This window comes from Canis lupus, chromosome 5 (genome assembly GCF_003254725.2).
Source record: "Canis lupus dingo isolate Sandy chromosome 5, ASM325472v2, whole genome shotgun sequence".
Classification (NCBI taxonomy): Eukaryota; Metazoa; Chordata; class Mammalia; order Carnivora; family Canidae; genus Canis; species Canis lupus.
The window spans coordinates 62,561,693-62,583,847 of record NC_064247.1 but is presented as its reverse complement, the minus strand read 5'-3'; the positions used below and the strand labels follow the sequence as shown (position 1 = coordinate 62,583,847).

General features: G+C 49.9%; 1 protein-coding gene across 2 annotated transcripts; it reads left to right on the top strand.

Annotated features, from left to right (window-relative positions):
• The first annotated feature begins 2,263 nt into the window (after positions 1-2,263).
• On the top strand, positions 2,264-22,108 carry LOC112646884 (solute carrier family 2, facilitated glucose transporter member 5). Of its 2 annotated transcripts, XM_025427248.3 has the most exons (12): positions 2,264-2,625; positions 8,982-9,080; positions 9,661-9,821; positions 11,770-11,894; positions 15,983-16,135; positions 19,007-19,132; positions 19,240-19,427; positions 19,547-19,657; positions 20,140-20,241; positions 20,591-20,666; positions 21,135-21,262; positions 21,356-22,108. In XM_025427248.3, the coding sequence occupies exons 1-12, from the start codon at positions 2,593-2,595 to the stop codon at positions 21,557-21,559; spliced, it is 1,506 nt and encodes a 501-aa protein (XP_025283033.1). In that variant the 5' UTR covers positions 2,264-2,592; the 3' UTR covers positions 21,560-22,108. The 2 variants fall into 2 exon arrangements, with proteins under 2 accessions (XP_025283033.1, XP_035571670.1); XM_035715777.2 differs by lacking the exon at positions 19,547-19,657 and having other exon boundaries at positions 2,278-2,625.
• Positions 22,109-22,155: the final 47 nt, after the last annotated feature.

Here is a 22,155-nt window from a genome sequence, read left to right as displayed (position 1 = left end):
TGCCTTTATTTGACTATGCTGTGTCCTCAACTAGAGTCTAAGCCTCCTGAGGCTGAAGGCGATTTTTATTTTTGAACCCTGTTGCATTCCCCTTCTAGTATCACAGTAGGCTCAGTAAATTTAAACATAGGGACACCTGGGTGGCTCAATTGGTTAAGCATCCAGACTCTCGATTTCTCAGGGTCCTGAGATCAAGCCCCAGGTCAGACTCGGTGCTCAGTGGGGAGTCTGCTTGAGATTCTCTCCCTCAACCTCTCCTCCCACTCATGCTCTCACTCTCTCTAAAATAAGTAAATCTTTAAATAAATAAATAAATGTATGTATGTAAACATACACTAGGGTTAAAATCATCTGTGATCTCACATCCCAAAATAACTAACAAGTCAGATTCTGATAATTCTTTTAAATTTGTGTGCTAACGTACTTACATTTTATGTTAGTAAAAACAATTTGGGAGTTGAGATCTGGGACCCAAATCCTCACAGCAGAGTCCCCGGCAAGCACTTTCAGCATCATGAGAGGTTAGAGGGGACCTAATATATGGCGCTCTGGAGAAGGAGGAAAATTGGCTTTGGGTCCTTCTCTCCCTCAATGATAAAATCCTAATATAATTTCCCCATGATGAACCAAACTGTATGGAAGATGGGGAAGAGAGTCAGGAGGGCCCTGCCTATACCAAATATCCTGCAAGTATCCACTTTTCCTTTAAGAGTGGTTCCTTGGCTCTGATAGAAGTAGCTTCAAAACGCATACAGTTTCCTGGAAATATTTGTACGTGATCCTGGGACACGCCTCAGCCTGTCCTTCGGTTGATCAGTGTTGTTCATTACTGTTATTTTAAACCACAAGGCAAAAATAGACTTCCATTGGCAGATTCCTCTCCTAGTCCGGACTGGGGCTGGTCAGGGAAGGCGAGGCCCAGAGGACGGAATCTGAGGACCCCTCCACCCCGCCCCCCCACTACACCCAGAGACCACTTGCAGGGGGAGGGCACAGGCCATACATCCCAGTCGGTCTGCCAGGAGTATACCTCCTCCAATGGGCTATTCCTCCATTTGAGCACCCAGATCCCAGGAGCCCAAGGGCCTCGCCATGGGCCCAACAGCCGCCAGAGACCCTAGGTTGCTGGGCCTGGTCCTAGAGTGGGAGTGACCAAGCAGGGACACAGAACACGTGCAGGAGGTGCAGGCTGGAGCCCTTGGGTGCTTCCCCTGATGGTCCCAGTGGCAGGGGCCCAGGCAAGGGGCTGGAGCCACTGTAGCCGCTGTGGGTCTGTGCCTCCTTGGCCGGCCACACTGGGCACTGGTGACACACGGCCATGCCCATGATGCCCAGTATCCACAGAAGCCGGGGCAGGAGGGCCCGAGCATGACCCAGGACTGCCAACTAAGGCTGATTCTTTTTGTTTGCACAACTTGTGTCTTCCCTTCACCTTCCCATCCTCCTCCCCAACAAAAGTGCATTTTTTTGGAGAATTTTTCAAAACTCTGAAATAACTGGAAACCTCTGGTCTTGCCAAACCTTCACCGGGCATCATGCTATGGCACAGGGAACGGACAGGGAATGAGCTGGTGGGGGTGGAAATGGCCAATCCTCTCTTGTGAGAGGGGCAGGGGACCCCCAACTCACACACAGAGACTCTCAGCCACCCTCCTCACAGTCCCCCTCATACAGGACCCTGGTTACAATTCCCAAGTTTGCTACTGAGGGAGGAACAGCTGCGGGCTCCCCATTAACTTCTCCTTGTGAGGGAGGAACGGCTGAAGTAATTGGATTTCTGCCACAGCAAATAAAACAGGAAATATATCCTGTGAAGATGAAAGCCTGCGGGCCTTGTGGGACTCTGCTCTGGATTTTGGCCCCTTGACCCGGGGGTGCCCCATGGTGGCTGAACACGTGCTGAGCATAAGGAGCCTGGCTGTGGCCTGGTCATGCATGGAGGACCCAAACCAGCAGCCGTGACTCACTTTCCCTGCCCTGTAGATAAAGACATCCAGACTAACTACTGCCTTTACAGTAGGGATGATTACACATAAAATCACATCTTTAGGCCACTTGGTTCTTCCAGAGGAAAATAAACTCTCTGAGCAAGTGTGGCATGGTTATTTGAGCAAAAGCTGCCTCTCGGAAGGATTTGCTGCAAGCTTCTTGGCAGGGACCACTTCTGAGAAACCTCTGGTGACCCTAACTCTTGCCCTCGGGTTACCTGCTATGGTGTGGGGCCAGCGGCTTTCCATGCGTTTGTGACAGAAATAACCCTTCCAGTCACTCATCACGAGCCTGCCTAGTGGAGGCTTTCGCAGGGAGCACGTACCACAGACTGTCCCAATCAGGAAGGCGCGGTGCCTGCGCTCCTGGGGGGGGGCGCCCGCTTGCTGAGCGAAACCCCAGACGGTTCATTTAAAAGAAGTGAAAGAAGACGCACCTCTGGACTCCCGAAAGGGTTATTCGGTCTCGGGCTGGCTATAAAAATGCTATTGGCTGTTACTTGGCACGGCCAAAGTACAGCCAGAATGTCTTCTCCCTCTATTCAGTGCATTTGTTATTTTGGCTGAAAGGAAGTAAGCAGCACTCCACGCTCGCAGACCGAAGATGGAGCAACAGGATCCAACCAAGAAGGAGGGGGTAAGTGGGCCTCCCAGCAAAGGAGGGAGCACGAAGCAGCCTGCTGCCCGGGCCTGCTCCGCATTGCTGGGTGGGGGTGGCGGTGGTGGTGGGGTTCTGTTGGAAGGAAGGTGCTGCTCAGAGTTCACTTAGACAGGGACTAGAGGACAGATTTAGGGGATATTGAGATGTAGAGATTGTTCGGGGATCATTCTACTGGAACAGCTTTGAAAAATCCCTGCAACCAAATTGAAGAGATGCAAAGGGTTAAGTTGTCCCCACTGCCTCCCCCAGAAAAGCTTGAAGGGCAGGCATTCTGCAACCAGCCACAAAACCCTTACATGTTGCTGGCGAGGTGCATTTTGATCTGCTCGGATTTTGGCTTCAGAAACATCTTCTTTAGGTTTTTCGGCAAGTCACATGGCTGGGCCGACATGGCAGGAAGGTGGGCACAGAAAAGACTGTGCGGGACTCGAATCGAATTCAGATCTGTAGCAGAGATTCTCAGCCTTTTAGATGAGAGGCTCCCTGGTTTCTGGATCTCTTGCCTCCTACCCCACTCCCCTCACTCAAAGCATTTCCATTGTACTTTGAGAGTCTCCCCATTGAAGAAAATACATAATGATAGAAAGATTATGAATTTACTATGAACACTTTCAAGGAATTTGCATTTTATTTGCTGCAACAGCATTTGCTTGTATTTGTGGCAGCAGAGGTACATATTTGTGCAGATTATTACTGAACCGGGCATGGATGTGAGACCATTAGCACAGACAAGTTGAGAGCATGCTCTGTAGCTCGTGGGTTAAGAGCAGGTTTTGGAGCTGGAAGCACCTGGTTCCGTTCCTGCTCCATCCTATTCTAGCTGTGGGAACCTGGGCAAGTTATTTAACTGCTCTGTGCCTCAGCTTTTGCATCTGTAAAATGGGAATGATAACCCTACCGCTTCATAGGGCTGCTGGAGCAAATAATGAGATAATGTACTCAAATTACCTGGTACATCATGATTCCCCCATAACTGATATTACTTTGCTCACCCTTTAGAGCAGGGCACTAATGGCATTTGGGGCCAGAAGATTCTTTTTTCTTTTCCTTTTTTTTTTTTTTTTAAGGATTTTATTTATCTATTCATGAGAGAGAGAGAGAGAGAGAGAGGCAGTGACTTAGGCAGAGGGAGAGGCAGATCCCAGGACTCTGGGATCACGACCTGAGCCAAAGTCAGGCACTCAACCACTGAGCCACTCAGACACCCCAGGGGCCAGAAGATTCTTTGCTGTGAGGGGCTGGCCTGAGTATTGCAGAATGTTGAGTAATATCCCTAGTCCCTTCTCATTAGAGGTGTTCTCGTACCCAGAGAATCAGAGCTTTCCAGGTTGCTGAGCACCTTTACGTGGATCTTGTTAGACTCTCGTGACAACTAAGGAATCATTATACTGCTCAGTGTTAACCCCCCTATTTTATATAAAAGGGACTGTGTGGTGACAAGAACTTAGGGGCTCAGGGGTCAGGAGAGGCCCTCAGCTGCTCTGTGCCCTCTCTTCAAAGAGGAACATGCTGGCCATCTGTGCCCTTGGGTGAGGCTGCAGAAGAACACCCCGCATGGTGGTCCCTGAAAAGAAGCAACACATTTTGAAAGGATATGATTAAAATGGTCACAAGCAGAAGGTGTAGGCTCCCTGGATTCTCCAAGGGAGGAAGCCTCCTCCAGTGGCAGGTGGGATGAAGGCTATCCCTTCCTGGCTGCCTGAGGGCAGACCTGCCCCTTTGGACAACAGCCAGGACACGTGCTGGGCTTCCTGGGATACCCGAAAACAAAATGATTCCATGGTGGCTGCTGGTAAGAATCTGCAGATTACTGAGTGAAGGGGGGGGCGGTTAGGAGGTGAGGGAAAGTGGGAGCCCCTGGGAAGCCTGCAGAAAGCAGGGACTGTGTGCGCTGATGGAGGGGGTCCAGCTCTCTGTCCCCCATTGGCTGTGTGACCATGGGCTCACTGGCCTTTGGGTCCTTCATAAGTAAAAAGAAAAGGCGAGAATCTAACCAATGGGCATCAAGGACTTTTTACCAAGGGAAAGGACTCTTGGCCTGGAGGGGGGGGGAAGTCCAAGCATTTTAGAAAATGAAAGCACATAATTTTAGGGGGTACATCCACCATCAAAATACCTAGCATCTTGGAACAGGTAACCTCCTTTCTGACTCTATCGCTGCTCATGATGATAGCAAGCCTGTGTGTAGCACTTACTCTAAGCCAGGTGTGGCTCTAGTGTTTTTCAGGTATAAACTCATCCATTCTTCACATCAGTCCTATGAGGGAGGGAGTATGGTTCCCCCTTTTACAGGTGAAGGATCTGAGACACAGAGAAGTCCAGTAACTGGCCCAGGTCCACCCAGCGAGCAGCAGGAGCTTGGGATCCGATCCCAGGCTCTTGGGCTCCCCCCTCACTCTGCCCGGTGCTCTAAACCACCATGGCCACAAGACAAGGCACCTCTCTGTCCCTCCCTTTCCGTTTGTGAACGTTGGGATCAATAGTGTGAGAAAGTGATTCAGAGTTAATAATTCATAAGAACTAATTTTTCTGGAGATGTGTGTGTTTTTCTGGGAGATCCCTGACAGCGGGAATGGATCCAGGAAGCAAATTCCCAAAGAGATTCGTTTGGGGCAGGGCTCCCTTCCCAGCAGCCTTGAATCACACCCATTTGGAAGACGGACCCCGAAGGCCACTATTTTACTAAGTCTCAAAATGTGTTCATGGTTATGAAACAGGAAGCCAGTTTACTGTGGGCATGAAGAACGTGCGATTTCTCCCAAAAGCATAAGCTGAGTCATGGCTCCCCTTGGCCTCTGAGGATACACGCCCCCCCCCCTTCATGTCTGAAGGCCACTTGTCATTTATATAAGCTGCTGGAAGACCTGCGTGGCTCTCGCTCATGCCCTAATCCAGCTCAATATTTGATCTTTTTCTTTTTCGAAAGAAAGAAAGAAAGAAAGAAAGAAAGAAAGAAAGAAAGAAAGAAAGAAAGAGAGAGAGAAAGAAAGAAAAGAAGGAAAGAAAGATAGATGGAAGAAAAAGAAGAAAGCTTAAACCATGGTTTTCTTTTACATGCTTTTTTTTACATATAGTACCTTTACTGAGAACATAACTCACAGATCATGCAGTTTACCCCTTGAAAGTATGCAGTTTTGGGCAGCCCTGGTGGCCCAGTGGTTTTAGCACCGCCTTCGGCCCGAGGTATGATCCTGGAGATCCAGGTTCGAGTCCCACGTCGGGCTCCCTGCATGAAGCCTGGTTCTCCCTCTGCCTCTCTCTCTCTCTCTCATGAATAAATAAATAAAATCTTTTTTAAAAAAGTATGCAATTTGGATAAAATATACCCATGAATATTCACAGTTGGGCAACCATCAGCATGATCAAGTTTAGAACATTCCCATCACCCTGAAGGAACCCTGTACCCACCGGCAGTGATCCACATCTCTCCCCAGCCCCTGGCAACCACCAATCTACCTTCCGTCTCCGTGGATTTGTCTGTTCTGGACATTTCACAAAGATGGAGGCAGACAGTGTGACTGGCTGCTCTCGCTTAGCACACTTTCGAGGCTCAGCGCCTTGCAGTGCTGAAGGGCACTTGTAGTGTGTGTCCTTTGCTCTTCCTTTGGGCAAATCATCTTCCATTGCATGGATGTCCTGCACCTGTTGGTGTATTCTTCAACTGATGGACATTTGGATCGTTTCCCTTTTGGGGCCGCTATGAATAACGCTGCCAGGAACATTTGTGTTCACCTGTTTGCGTGAACAAGTTTTGGTTTCTCTTGGGTACACACCTGTGTGTGGAATTGCTGGGTCGTACGGTTACTCTGTTGAACTTTGTGAGGCTTTCCAAAGCGAATGCATCATCATACAATCCTGCCAGCAACACGAGAGGGTCCCAATCTTCCCCTTGCCAACACTTTTTACTACTTGTCTTATTGATTTTAACCATCCTTGTGAATGAGAAGCTGTATCTCATTGTAGCTTCGATTTGCATTTTCCTGATGGGGTACCAGTGCTTTGATTTTGCTCCCTAAATGGTCCTCAGAGCTGGTACTTCTGCCCCTGGCTCAGCCATGCCCCACCTGAGCCCCTCTTCCCTGACACTTCTGACACCTCTTTTAAACCATTTCTGGGTTTTTTTTCTTTGTAGAGCTCACTACAGTTATAGTTAAACTATTAAAATACTATGTCTTTTTTAAAATATCCACCTTCCCCATTGGACCATGATGTTGAGGGCAGCTGATCTACTCATCAGACTGTAGCGTGGTGTCTGGAATATAGTCAGCTGCCAACCACTATTTGTTTAATGAATGAAGGCGTTTGGACCAGCGTGGTCAGTGAGAACCTACCCAGAATGTCTTTGCTGTTTCGACAGAGGGTAACCCCTGACTCCTACAGGTCCATAGACCCTATGCCTGCATGTGCCTATGGCACATTCTTGAATTCAAGGAGGAAGACAAAAAGCATAGAAGTTAAATTGTGCGCCCTATGCTTAGAGACTCTACAGCCCGAGTTCTTTCTGATAATGTTCCCTGGGATCTCATAAAAGCTGTCAGGTTGCTGGCTGTCCAGGACGCCTGGCAGCCTCCCGCATTCTGGGGCACCAGCCAGCTCCCCAGCAGAGCTTTGCTAAGGACTTCAAACCATAGGACCCATCAAAGTAGAAAGTGGTCAGGAGTTGCGGTTGGAGGCATGAGTGAAGCCTGTTGTGTTTCTAGTTAATCATTTACCTAGAAAAGAATTAGAAGAGGAAAACTTTATCACTTTTCTCCTTCCTTCTTCCTTCCTTCCTTCCTTCCTTCCTTCCTTCCTTCCTTCCTTCCTTCCTTCCTTCCTTCCTTCCTTCCTTCCACGAAATCAAGCAATAGAACAGCCACAGGGGAGGGACTTTGTTTTGTTCTCCGCTATATCCCCAGCACTTAGAACAATGCCTGGCTCGCATTTGAGTGACTGCCCAGAGCACTTCAGGTGGGAGGTGAGCTAGTTCAGCCCCGTCCTGCATCTGGGGTGGGGTGTGTGTGTGCATGTGCCTGTTTATGCACCTGCCTTTAGGGGATGGTGGAGGTTGAGGAGAGGCTGGAAACTGGAGCCCACAGCTCTTATCTCCCTTATCAGAAATTTCCTGCTGAATTAACCATTTGTTCATTCATTTGGTGGAGGGAGGGGAAGGGCGAGGTTTCATTTATGGGGGCTCCTTGCAGGTTTTGCTCCTGCTCCTGCTGTATGGAGCACCAGCTCGTGCTCTCCAGGGCACCAGGACAAGGCAGGGATGGCTACAGGTTCTCTCCCTGCCCTGCTCTTCACTTAACTCGCTGCAGAGGCACTGCCGGGAGGAAGACCTGAGCGCCTCGGCTGCCATGGGGGGCATGTGTCCCCTGGATGGGGCCTCCATGGGAACACATGGATGAAGGTGCTCAGGGGAGGCTTCTGAGAGCTGCGTCCAGGCCCTGGTCTGTGGATTCACCTCCATAGCTCTACAGTTTCATAATTCAACCTTGTAACAGCTCTGAGGGAGTGTGATGACCTTCCTTTTGAAGATAAGGAAACTGGAGATTCTTGCAATTAAGCTAGCAAGCGGCAATGGGCAAACATATTATAGAATCCATAGATTCTAAGAGAAGCTTTTTCCACTTTTTTCTCCAGCTTTTCATGATCTTGCTAATGACTTCCTCTTGCTATTAAATAAGTATTCATTTTCCTCATGTATCAAAGGGGGATATGATCACAGAACACCGGTGTTTGAGTCCCCAGAAACCTGGATTTATATATTTTCTCTCTGTGTGCCTGTTCCATCAAAAGTCCAGAGGCTAAAGAAAGTTAATCAGTGGCCCTCAAGAAACAATTAAAATTGTTTACATTTTCTTCTTTTTGATTTTTAGGGGAGTTTGTGTTTAAGGCAGGACTTGAGTGCATTTGCTACTGTCAGCACATACAGCCCCGTGGTAGGAATGTTATGGAAGCATTTCAGACATGAGGTAGAGTGTTGGCGTAGGTGAGCCTTCGGTGTCTTTCTGACCCGGCGGTTCTCAGGGGCAATTGCCTCCCCCCAGCCCGGAGGACATTTAGCAATGTCTGGAGACTCTGGGTTGTCACAGGTAGGGGACAGGTGGCCCTATAGTGCCTACAGGACAGCTCCCCAGAGCAAAGAATTATCTGGCCCTAAGTGCTACGGTTCAGGGAACCTACCAGGTTAGGTGGGTAGAGGTAGGCTTCAAGATAGGGAGCAGTCGAAAGACTACGGATCTTCAGATTCTCTGGCATCCTTCTATGTGACATCGGAGTAAATCAGGAGTTCCCTTGAACCCCAGCGCCTCCTATGACCTGAGCCAGGATTTCTCCTCCTCCCGCAGAGGCTGACACTTGTACTTTCACTGGCGACGCTGATAGCGGCCTTTGGGTCATCCTTCCAGTATGGGTACAACGTGGCCGCCGTTAACTCCCCTGCCGAGGTAGGTCCCTGGGGTGAGTGAGACACAGCCACCCACAAACGAGGAGGGGCCTTGGAGCTCCCTGGGCCTGGGCATGTCCACAAGGGTGGCAATAGGTGCACACCCGGGCACACAGTGTGTCCTCAGGTAACAGGAGAGGGAAATACCCATGAGACACACAGCACAAGCCCAGGAGAGTGACTGGTGGGCACAGGACCACGGGGATGGGCCCAGTGCCCCCGGCCTCAGCTTCTCCTGGAGAGCCAGGCCTGGTTGTGCATGCTGGGGCTGGCCTCGGGATTACGGGTGGGGGCTCTGGTCTTCTGCAGCCTTGCACTGTCCCGAGGATTCTGGAGGATCAGGGCTCATGCAAAGGACCAGAGGACTGGAATTCAGAACTTGGGGGGAAGTGTGCTTATCAGAGGCCTGGCAGCTCCCTGTGCTGGTGCCCGGGCTAATTGCTGTTCATACAACTTCATCCTTTTTCCCTTTCACTTTACTAGTGCCCAGGCCATCTGTCAGTTGGCCCACCAGCTTACGGGATTCTTTTTGCAAAACCAGGTCAAGTTATTGTGGCACTCTCTTCTTCTTTGTTCTCCAGCTCATGAAAGCATTTTATAATGAGACCTATTTTGAACGTAACAATAACTACATAAATGAGTTTTCCTTGACCTTGCTGTGGTCTGTCTCCGTGTCCATGTTCCCCTTTGGAGGTTTCATCGGATCCCTCATGGTCGGCCCCTTGGTGAATAAACTTGGCAGGTAAGGCGATGTGAATTCCCAGCTCCTGAAGCTCCTAGATCCCAACCATTTAAAACCGAGGGCCAAATCTGAAATGGTTTTTTTTGTTTGTAAAACTAGGTAATAACTGCTCTGATGATTTCTGTTTTCTTTTCTTTTTTTTAAGATTTTATTTATTTGACAGAATGAGAGAGCACAGCAGGGGGAGCAGCAGAGAGAGAGAGTGAGGAAAGCTGGCCCCCAGCTGAGCAGGGAGCCTAATGTAGGACTCGATCCCAGGATTCTGGGATCATGACCCTAGCCAAAGGCAGACAGATGCTTAACTGACTGAGACTCAATTTTTTGCCACTAATTCTAGAAACATTAGAGATTCTTGATCTCTAATGTTTGATTCCAAAAAAAAGGTCCTTAAGACATCACACTCCCTGGTGTAAATTCCATGGGCATGAAAAAGTGGTTTTGTTATTAAGAGTATTTAAGAGTCCCACCCCACCAGCTTTTTCCCTTGGCAGACAAGCTCAGAGGCTAGGTAAGGTCAAATTGTCTTCCTGGCCACAGATCTCTTTAGCTCAAGAGTCAAGACCAGAACCCAGTGCCTTCTCCAATATTTTTCAAAAAGAGTATGAGATTAGAAACATACAACCTCTGCTTTGGGATCTAAAATCCTAAGGTCTTCCTGGGAGTTTGGTGTTGAACTGAGCAGTTTTCCCTGGGGGCCAGGACGTTAATCAATCACAGGTTTGAAGGACGAGTCTTTTAAGGAAAGGACTTTGGTCCGTTGGTCCTTTTGGTCCACAGATGGAGCAGACAGTTGCTTGTCCAGCTGTCTGCCTGAGAAGATGATAAATGCTATTCAGTTGTTTGTGGTTTTCCTAAGGATCTGTTCCTTATATAACAGTAGCAACCAACAATTTATTGATGGGTTCCTCTGTGCCAGGCTCTATCCTGAACACTTTTAGGGTTATTAATTCTTCCAATCCATACAAAAGCCCCGTCTCCTTTTTCAAAATAGGAAAACATTTTCCTATGCTGTAACTTAGCCAAGATTATACAGCCAGGAGGAAATTCCATCTCTGGGCATGTCCAAATAATACTGTTGTATCAGGCAAGTATTTTCTTGATCTCTTGCTTTATTGCTTAATCACACACATAGCATCTTTTTCATACAAGATGTTTAAATGTTCGAGTGGACAGACTTAATTCTCCTTTACGGTTTTTGCTTTTTGTGTCTGATGACAGCCTTCCCTATCTATCTGGAGTCACAATGATTGTCTGTAATTTGTAAAATATTACAATTTTGCTTTTCCCAGATTTGACATTTTATTTTGTTTGGTGTTTTTCTGTTTTAAGATTTTATTTATTCATTTATGAGAGACATAGAGAGAGGGAGGCAGAGGCATAGGCAGAGGGAGAAGCAGGCTCCATTTGGGAATCCCGATGTGGGACTCGATCCTAGGACCTCGGGATTATACCCTGAGACAAAGGCAGATGCTCAACCACTGAGCCACCCAGGCATTCCTTGTTTGGCCTTTTAAAACATTAAAAGATTTTTATATATGCTGTTGAATTCAGTCTGCTAATATTTTATGCACAATTTTTCCATCTATGTGATATAAGTGAGGTTGGCCTACCCATTCCGTCTAATGTCCTTATCCGATCTGGTTTCAAGATTACGCTAACATCATGAGAGTTAATGATTTCAAAAACCCTTGAGTGTATTGTACTATGTGGCTCTTTCCTTCTGCTCCCCACCACTGATGTGCTGTGCACTGTGGTCATTTCCACTGTCTCACAGAGAGAATGTTCCCACACCAGGCTGTGCACTTGACCTGTCAGTCTTCGACTGCAGAGAGCATAAAGCAGCCACAGAGCCTGATGCTGTAACTGGGCGGACAGTTGGTGAACATCTATCTTTTAAATGAATAAGTGAATCCTGCACCCAGGCTAACTGAGATTTCCTCCTCTGCAGGAAAGGGACCTTGCTCTTCAACAACATCTTTTCCATAGTTCCCGCCATCTTAATGGGGTGCAGTGAGGTCGCCCGGTCGTTTGAGATGATCATTTTGTCCAGACTTTTGGTGGGAATATGTGCAGGTAAATGATACTACCCTGTGCTATCACTCTGTAATTTAGGATGATCGAGAACCTGAGTTGAAATTTTAAAACAATTATTTAATTTAATTTAAAATAATTATTTAAAATTTTAAAACAATTCCATCTTATCTCCTCTATTGGTACATTATTTCTATGTCTTATTTTATTTTTTTCTATATCTTATTTTAAAGATTTTTTTAGTGGTCAGCGTAGGATTTAAAATGTACATTTACAAATGGTTAGAGTGTACTTTTCAATCAATAATAAACTGCTTCACACATTACGTAAAAGAACTTGTAACCTTATATTCCCAATTCCTCCTTCCCAACCCTCATGTCATTCATATGACTTTAAGTTTAAGGTATCCTATGAATACACAAAATACTTTAAAAAAAAAAAAAAAGGATAATCAATGAAGAGGGGCAGGCACCAGGGTCCAGACCATTCTGGGACCCCTGAAGGAGGGAGATGGAGGCTGCTCCTCTGCCTCTGCCCTGAACCAGACTCTGGATCGGGGACTTAGTCTCAGGGGTGGCCAAGGGCAGAGCATCCCTGTGCCGCTTCTGGTGAAGAGAGCCGTTCTGTGAAAGTCAGAAATACAGAATTCTGTTCAGAAGCTCGCTTCCCGTCTGGTCCTTTATCTTTGTGTTTTCTCAACTGCAGGAGGGACGGTGAGTGGGTGGTGACCCTTGATTAGTGAGCTGCATTTTCTTGTTCTAGGCAGAGTAGACTGTGTCGTGTGCTGTAGAGATAAGACTTGTCTTCTGCAACTTTCGTTTTGGTTATCTATACGGGTGTGAAAATCAGGTTGCAATATAAAACAGGTTTCTGTTTTTTTAGTGGGTCTTGGTCAAAAAAAAGCATGTTGACAAACAATCCAACATACAAATCTTCTTTTATTTTTTTTTAAAGATTCTATTTATTTATTCATGAGAAACACACAGAGAGAGGCAGAGACACAGGCAGAGGGAGAAGCAGGCTCCATGCAGGGAGCCCGATGCAGAACTCGATCCTGGGTCTCCAGGATCATGCCACGGGCCGAAGGCGGTGCTAAACCACTGGGCCACTGGGGCTGCCCCCATGAATCCTTCTTAATGAGAGCAGCCTTTCAACTTTTATGGGGAATGTGATCACAACTTTTATGTGATGTTTGCGATGGGCTTTTCAGGGGTCTGTTTTCATTTACTCCTCCAAGGCAATGACTCATTGGGGTCTCTCGCTTCATAAGTCCCAGAGCTATTTTGCAAACCCTCCAAAGCTATCCTTGGAGGCCATCCTTTGGTGGTCATAGGAAGCTCCCCCATAATTGCTTCAGACTGAAGAGATGGGGTCAAATCTATGTGTGGGGCCTTTCCCCATCCTGACATTCTTTTGTAGACTGTACTTCCCAGGGCTGGTGGGAGCGAGCAGGACACCTACTTTCAGGGCTGTGTGCCTGCCTTCAGGGTGGGCATCCAGGGTGGGTGCCCCCAAAATGCTGCATCCTGGGTGCCTTGCCAGCAAACTTGCACCTGGTCCTGACAGTGCCAGCAGCTCTCATCTTCTCCTTCAAGTATGGGAATGAGGATAAATGATTGAGCTGGCTGGAAGCCAGCAAGTCCCTCAGCTGGTGCTAGTGGACAATGGGGGAGATGGTGAGGAGGTGGTGTTAGGGGAAATGTTGAGGAACTGTGGAGTCCAGGAGAAGAGGAAAATAAGATCCCTGAAGAGAGAAGAGGTCCTGTCAAGGAAAGTGATAGGCCCCATGACAAGCTACTCTGGTACAGCTTTCCCTGAGAGCGCTTTATGGCCTGAGGCCTGAGGCCTGAGCCCTGAGGGTGCCTGGCCCTGTTCCTGCCTCCTGCCACCCCTGCTGGAACTCAGCTAATGAAACAGGGCTGATTTCTGGCAGGTGTCAGCAGTGGGCAGGTGCCGGCAGGCCCTTTTCTGTTGACCATCCGGCACTTCAGAGTTGGTCCCAACAGGGAAATGTTAGACTCCAAAAGAGAACAAATCACAAAACTCCCAACCTTTACTCTTAAATAAGCATGACTTTGAAGTCAGCAGTTCTCAAACGTGTTGGCCTCAGGCCCTTCTTACACTCTTAAAATTATTGAGGGTTCCAAAGAGCTTCTTTCTCATGTGGGTTGTATTGGTCAATATTTGCCATTTAGAAATTGCAACCAACAAATGTTCATTTAATTGACTTAAATGGCACCACAAAGCCCATTACACGTCTCTATGAGAAGAGTTGTGTATGCCAAAACAACAACAACAACAAAAAAAAAACTTAGTGAGAAGAGTGGCATTGCTTTACATTTTTTGCAAATCTCTTTAACGTCTGGCTTCATAGAAGACAGCTGGCTTCTCAGACCTGCTTCTGTGCCCCGCTGGTTGTGTAGACTCTGGAATGCTCCACTGTGTGCTCACGAGGACAAGAGTGAACAGGGCACTATCCAGGGATGGTTGGAAAATAGTTTTGATCTCACAAGCCCCCTGAAAAGGTGTCAGGAGTTTCCTGGGTCCTCAGATCATGTTTGGATCTGAGGTCATAATGCATTTGTAGTTAATTCTTTCACATGGCTCTGGAAAAAGGAAGGTGTGTGAGCCAGCAGCATGCTACTCAGACTTCCTAAAAAGGAAGTGAACAGCTGCTCTGCCAAAGGGGGTATGGGACAACGGCAGTGCAGGGACAGACAGTGGGACTTGAGATGCTCAGTTCACCGGCTCACTGTTGGCCAAGTCACGTGGCAAGAGCGCCAGGCACATTCACCAAAGGAATTTCAAATGTAAAAGACACTTTCCCGGACTCTGTCCGAATGGGCCAGCTGGGATTGCCCAGTGGAGTCTCAGAATAGAGACTGCTTCGCACGAGCATGAAGACGACCCATCTCTTCACAAACCTCCTGATGTTTGCTTCTTTGATTTTGTCCCTAATTAAGCGACTTGCTGCTGAGATGTGGGCTTCCCCACCCTGGGCTCTGAGTGGTGACCAAGGAGCCCACCCGTCAAGGGCCCCTGCCTCCTCCCAGCCCTTTGGGCACTAGGCCGGCAAGGGTCTCCCCACAGCACACCCCACCAGACTTCTCAGAGCTGCTGCAAAGGCTGCCCCTCTTTGCTCCGACAACTGGGACGAGCCAATGTGAATGAACAGCAAGTCTCTTTTAAAACACTAAGCAGATATCCTTGGGCAGAATCGCAAGGCTTGAACACTTGGCTCTCAAAAGATTCCCTCCTGTATGGATGTCATCAAATACCCACCCGCTGCCAGCAGCTCCAATCTCCACGAGCCCTACACGGTTCCCCTTGGCCTCCCTGTGGCTGGAGCCTCCTCTTAGACCCTCATCCCTTGGAGACCCAGCCTGACTCGTGACTGGGTGTCCCATCCTTGGGGTACTAACAACCCAGCTGACCTCCATCCAAGATTCTCAGCCTCTTGTTGGGCTTTTGGGGGAATTAAATGGGATGATATATGTGAAAATACTTTAGAGCCTATAAAATTAAGTTCCACCTATTCTTTCTTGTTTCAGTAAGATGAGAAAACTTAAAAGTTTAAATAGTGGGGATTCCAGAAATCTGAGGTAGCAATTATTTTACGATATATATTTACATTTGTCATGCTTACTGATAAATAGAGTTAGTGCTTCGGTGTCTATGTGGGCATCTGTGCATCAGTTTGTTACGTGATATACCTTCTCAGAAGGTGGAGCCGGTGGGCAGGGGTCCTTGGCCTCATCTGAACAGACTCTCCCAAGGAGCCAGAGAGGACAAGGTGCCAGACCACACCTGGGCTTTTCTTCCCTGACATGAAGCCAGGTAGGAGGGCAGCCCAGAGGTCAGGCCACCCATGTCCCCTGCCCCTGGTGACACGTGTTGAAAACCAAGGGTGCTTGTCTGTGAACTTCCTTGGTTCAGACTATTTTCTCTTTTCCCCATTGCTTAAAGGATGAAGAATTAAAAGAGGTGTTTGCTTACTCTTGCCTCCTTGAGACAAAAGTTTCAGCCCAACTAATGTGATTACTGGATAAGAACAAGTGTGTTTGGAGATGCAGCTGATCTCTCTCAGACTAATGTTTCCTGATGGTGTTTTTACTTCCATCCCCTGACAGGTCTGTCTTCCAACGTTGTCCCCATGTACTTGGGGGAGCTGGCTCCTAAAAATCTGAGGGGGGCCCTCGGGGTGGTACCTCAGGTTTTCATCACTGTCGGCATTCTTGTGGCCCAGATCTTTGGTCTTCGGAACCTCCTTGCAAACAAAGAAGGTAAGCTCAGGATGGCTGCAGACCCCATGCTTCCCTCCTCGAGGGCCCAAGCCCAGCATATAGTAGGTGCTCAGTAACAGGCAAAGGCAGTGATAGTTGCAGGGTGCCTGGGTGGCTCAGTGGGTTAGGTGTCTGCCTTCAGCTCGGGTCATGATCCCAGGTCATGATCCCAGCCCTGCATGGGGCTCCCTGCTCAGCGAGGAGTCTGCTTCTCTCTCTCCCTCTGCCTGATGCTCTCCTACTTGTGCTCTCTCTCTTTCTCTCTCTCTCTTTCTGTGTCAAATAAATAAATAAAATCCTTAAAAAAAAAGTCACACCAACCAAAATGTATAACATGCTTATTGGGGGCCAGGCACTATGTCTTTATCTTAATTCCATTCAACCCTCCAAATAACTCTATAAGGCAGATACTTATTATGCCCATTTTACAGATGTGGAACCTGAAGCATAGAGAGATTGGATAACATGTCCGAAGTCTCATTAGGATGCACTTCAGGTGACTTGGGCCTAGGTCCATGTTAAACACTGATCCCCCTTTCAATGCCCCTCATAAGGAGCAGGGACCAGGGGTCACAGGGCTAACTTCCTGTCTCCCAGTGATGGCACGTAAATGATCAGCAGGATGCAGGGCAATGTGCAGAGCCCTGGTGTCCCATGAAGTGTTTGCCAGTGTACAGCTGGGAGCCAGGATTGTGGCAGGGGGGAGAGGAGGACGGGCATTCCTGACGGGCATGGGGGCAGAAGTGCAGAAAGTCTCTGTGTGTTCAGGGCACTACAAGTGTTGTGTGGACTGCATTTGTCCCTGCATCCTTTTTTGAGGCTATTTCCCTGTTGGGGCCCTTCCTCTGGACAGAACTTTGGCCTTATTCGTCATTGAATCTCCAGCACAATTCCTGGCACGTAACAGATGCTCAAGAACAAGGAAGGAGGGAAGGAAGCCCAGATGAGAGTAGCAGTGCAGGAGGCAGGCAGTCACGGTGCAGTGGTTGTGAAGAGATCTGACAATCTTCTTGAAAAGATTGCAACAGGGTGTCTGGATTTGGCAGTTTGGGGTCTCCAAGAGGAGTTTCCATGTAGGGGGTGGGGTGGGGGCCAGAGTCAGATGGCAGTGGCCCAAATCGGAGATGAGTCCATATGTGTGGTGGGCTATACAGGGCAACTGAGTCAGAGTCTGGGATTAGCGGAGCCCTGGATTCAGGAAAAGGGAAGGGAGGAGGTTGGGAAAACGATGAGCCATCCAGCAGAGCAGTGGGCAGGGCAGAAGCTGAACCTACTGCACGGGATCATTTTCTTAGGGGGAAGGTTCAGGGGTTGAAATGGGACTTGAAAAAGATGATGTCGGGGTGCCTGGGTGGCTCAGCCAGTTGAGCGTCTGCCTTCAGCACAGGTCATGATCTTGGGGTGTGGGATTGAGCCCCACGTTGGTCTCCCTAATCCGCGGGGAGTCTGCTTTGCCCTCTCCCTCTGCCCCTTCCCCTGCTGGCTCTCTCTGCTCTCACTCTCTCAAAGAAATAAAATCTTAAAAAGAGAGAGAGAGAAAAAGATGACGTCTAAATGTGGGTGTTCTTTGTTTACTCCTCTTCCATTTCAGGAGTGAGACTCGCTGGTTGTCACAAGGCTGTCACCTAAGTCTGAGCCTCAGTCTGTATAACAGGTGGTGAAGAGTCCCCAGGGCTCAGCATGCCTGGGTCTGGCTCTGAGCTTTGCCCCTGATCTTGGGCACGGGGCCTGTGGCCTCTGTGCCTGCATTTGTAGGCATGGGGTGGGGTTGGTCCTGGCACCTGCCTCACGACGTGGCTGTGATGGGGAAGTGAATTAACACACGGAGAGCCATTAGGACAGTGCCTGGTATGCAGATGTCCACCATCGTCACTGACTGCAAGCCCTAAGAGAAACGGGGGAGAGTCAAGGTGTTAAGAGCTCCTAGAAGGGGCCTGAACGACTCATTCACTCATTGGACCATTTTTATTGTGCAAAATAACATAAGAAAGGAGAAGCACATAAGACATAAATGGACATATCTTCACTCTGTCAGAGATCAAACACCGGTGCTCAGTCTGGACACAGATCTGGAACTAGAACCAGGCCAGTCCCCTAGAAGCTTGCTTGCTTGCTTGCTTTTTAAAAAATATTTTATTTATTTATTTGACAAAGAGTTAGTGAGAGATTGAGCACAAGCAAGGGGAAGGGCAGAGGCAAAGGGAGAGGCAGGCTCCCCCCGAGCAAGGAGCCCCAACATGGGGCTTGATCCCAGGACCCTAAAATCAGGACCAAAGGCAGACACTTCACCGACTTGGCCTCCCAGACACCTCACCCCACTGGAAGCTTTCTGCATGCCCCTCAACCATGGCCTTCCCACCCCCACGGGGAGCCAACTGTGCTGACGTTTACCATCTCATCCTTGCATCTCCCTATAGTTTTTTGTCACCTTTTGCAAAGATCAAGCTAATTTTCCATTCCTGGACTTCATCCAGTTTTGGACCATTGTGTGGACCACTGCCCCCACCACCAAGTTTGGCTTCTGTGGAGGTTTTCAGCACAGTGTAGAGTTCTGTTCTGTGAATACACCGTGTTTCGTGCATCCATTCTACCATCACGGACATTTGCATTGTTTGTGGTTTTCATTCTGATGGTCAGTGCTGCTCAGGCCATTCTAGTTCAGATGTCCTGGTGGCCCCAGCAGAGTCCTGAGTGGCATGCTGCATCAGAGCATGGGAGGGCATCCAGTGTCACCAGCTCTGTGTCCAACCCTTAAGGAAACCAGTCCAGGTCTCGGGACAGAGTGGCACCTGGGAGAGCAGGTGCTGGGGGCGCAGAGGGCAGGTGACCTGGCTGGAGCCGGCTCTCACGTGGACACCGGCACTCCTGCAGGCTGGCCGATCCTCCTCGGGCTGACTGGCATCCCGGCGGCTCTGCAGCTCCTCTTCTTGCCCTTCTTCCCCGAGAGCCCCCGGTACCTGCTGATCCAGAAGAAGGATGAAGAAGCTGCCAGAAATGGTGAGACTTTACTGTGTGGGGCAGAATGGGCAGGGGACAGAGGCCGCAGCGTCTTGGCTGTGGGAAGTTGGGGCACCCTGAGCCGACGCCCTGCTCCCTGCCGTTAGCGCTGAAGAGGCTGCGAGGCTGGGACAACGTGGACTGGGAGATGGAGGAGATCCAGCAGGAGGACGAGGCCGAGAAGGCGGCAGGCTTCATCTCCGTGCTGAAGCTGTTCAGCATGAGGTCCCTGCGGTGGCAGGTCATCTCCATCATCATCCTCATGGGCGGCCAGCAGCTGTCGGGAGTGAACGCGGTATGGGGGCTGGGCTGGGGGGCTGGGGGGCTCGGGGGCCAGGGGGCGGTGTCATCAGGGGGGTGGCGGCATCACAGGCATTGCCCTGAGGGCCCCACCAGCCTCTGGGTACCTTCCAGATCTACTACTATGCAGACCAGATCTACCTGAGTGCCGGGGTGAACGATCATGATGTCCAGTATGTGACAGTGGGCACCGGGGCTGTCAACGTGCTGATGACCATCTGTGCCGTGAGTCTGCGACAGCCACCACGGATGGAGGACATCTTGCGGGGGGAGGGTCCTAGCCAAGGAAAGAGCCGGATCCGAGGTGCCTCTTGGTCTCCTCATCTGCAGCCTCTGGCTCTTGTCAGATGACAGCCTGTCTCTTAGGAGGCAGCCTGTGCAACACCCCCAAGGTGGAGACCCCTGCTCCCGAGTCTGGAAGCTTCCACTGCGTGAAGTGGCTCTTCCCCAATGTCTGGCATTCAGGGTTGCTACCTGTGCCAGGAATGCGTGGGACCCCTGGACTGGAGAGCGTGGGGGCCTACTGGGGGGCACACACATGGGCAAGTGGGCACACGACCTGCCCGCGTCTCCTCACAGCTGTCCCTCCAGAAGGGGTGTGTGGGACGAGCGGGGGCTTCCCAGGAAGGCAGCTCCAGGCAGAGGTGCGGCCTCCTGTCCGCAGGGCTCTGAGCCTCTCTGCTCATCCTGCGCCCCCTCCCTTGCAGGCGTTCGTGGTGGAGCTCCTGGGACGCAGGTTCCTGCTCCTTCTGGGCTTCTCTGTCTGCTTCACCGCCTGCTGCGTGCTGACGGTCGCTCTGGCCCTGCAGGTGAGGCAGCTGGGGCTCGGGCGGAGGCAGGAGTCTTCTGTCCACCCCCTGAGCCCACGACTGCAGTATGAGGGGGAAGACCAAAATGGTCTTTTAGCAGCTACGACGAATCAGATGCCTGGGGACCATCTGCAAGCCCCCGGGGCCCCCACCCCAAAGCAGCCCACTGCCACTGATGGCCGATTTTCTGGAGGCCTCTGGGGGGTGCTGCCTGTTGGAGGAGCCAGGTGCCCTCCTCCTCCAGCCCTTGCAGAGCGGCTGGCCCTCTGAGGACCCAAATCCCCGACGTTCCCCATCCCTGGTTGTCCCTGCTTTGCAGGTGTGATCCAACTCTGTTCTCTCCCCACAGGACACAATATCCTGGATGCCTTATGTCAGCATTGCCTGTGTCATCTGCTACGTCGTAGGACACGCCCTTGGGCCCAGTATGTACCCCAGAGCCGGCTCTATGCTTTCTGCATCTCTTCCCCTGCACCATCAGCCCTACAAACCTCTGTTCCCTGGAAGAGGCACCTTGGAGACCGGATACAGCCCCCAAAAGGCTTCTCCCCCTGCCTTCTTATTGCAAAGGGGTTTGGACAGAGCATAATTAGAGTTAAAGTGGTAAAGCAGCCTGGACTGTGTGCGTTGAAATGGGCCATATGATTAGCGTAGAGAGCCTTGAGGGTGGTCATGGCCCCTTTTAGGGACGTCACAGAGTGTCACCTGTGGTGCCAAATTCTTGCTGTTGGTCTTACCCTGCTTCTCCACAAGCCCTGGGGTACTGGAGACATACTGGCCCTTGGGCCCGTTGCCTTGGGTGCCCTGACCAGTAGGGGCTCCAAGACCCTGTGTGGTCTTGCTCTGCTTTCAGAGGAGGCAGCTCTTCCTCTTCTCTCACTCTACCCCCCAAGGTCCCATCCCCGCGCTGCTCATCACGGAGATCTTCCTGCAGTCCTCCCGGCCGTCGGCCTTCATGGTGGGCGGCAGTGTCCACTGGCTTTCCAACTTTACTGTGGGCTTGATCTTCCCGTTCATTCAGGTGAGTGGGACCCAGGGGACCCAGATGCACGAATCCCCAAGGGGGAAAGGGAGAACCTTTTCGAGAAAGTGAACCCTGATCCCCTTCCCTCAGGTGGGCCTTGGAGCTTACAGCTTCATCATTTTTGCTGTGATATGTCTCCTCACCACCATCTACATCTTCCTGGTTGTCCCCGAGACCAAGGCCAAGACATTCATGGAAATCAATCAGATTTTCACCAAGATGAATAAGGTGTCAGAGGTGCACCCAGAAAAGGAGGAACTAAAGGACTTCCCGCTCTCTACTTTGGGGCAGTAACTCCAGAAGAGGAGCCTGCCAAACGGGTCTGTGTGGAGCTTCCCTCTGGGCTTTTATTCCTGACCAGTAGTTGTCTGCAAGCATCCAGAATGAGGACCAGCCCAGGGTGGAATGCAGGCCCCACTGGGACTGTCCAAAGGGCTTCTGTGGTGTCTCTCTCCAGACTGACCCACCATTCCCGATTCACTGTGAGCAGGTGCGTCTAGCTGTGCTGGGCTAGCCCTGGGTTAGTAGCTCCCGATAACAGCTGCTCTTACAAAGAAAATCATCACTACAGTGATGGGATGGAAGGAACTGCCTCTGGCCAGAGAAAGGAACTCTTCTGCAATCCCATGGGTCTTCTCAGGGCCAGAGGCCTGTATTCAGAGGGATCCTTCCTCTTGCCAGGTCCATCTTCAGAAATACCAGTCCTACAAAGTGTGATGTCTGAGAAGCTGGGGCAGGTCCCTGTGGAGACTTTAGTCAGAGATGATTAATCCTGAATTATATCGCTGATGGACAATGGCATTGCCTCTGTATGCTCAATAAAACACATATGATCACTTCTCACCAATACATACTTCTTTCCTAAAAGCAGGTAGAAGGCATGGGGTTGG

Excerpts from the sequence above, each read along its gene's own strand:
- LOC112646884 (XM_025427248.3), top strand. The coding sequence starts at position 2,593 with ATGGAGCAACAGGATCCAACCAAGAAGGAGGGG. Across the intron at positions 9,081-9,660 it reads CCGTTAACTCCCCTGCCGAG|CTCATGAAAGCATTTTATAA; the intron begins GTAGGTCCCTGG and ends TTTGTTCTCCAG. Across the intron at positions 9,822-11,769 it reads TTGGTGAATAAACTTGGCAG|GAAAGGGACCTTGCTCTTCA; the intron begins GTAAGGCGATGT and ends CCTCCTCTGCAG.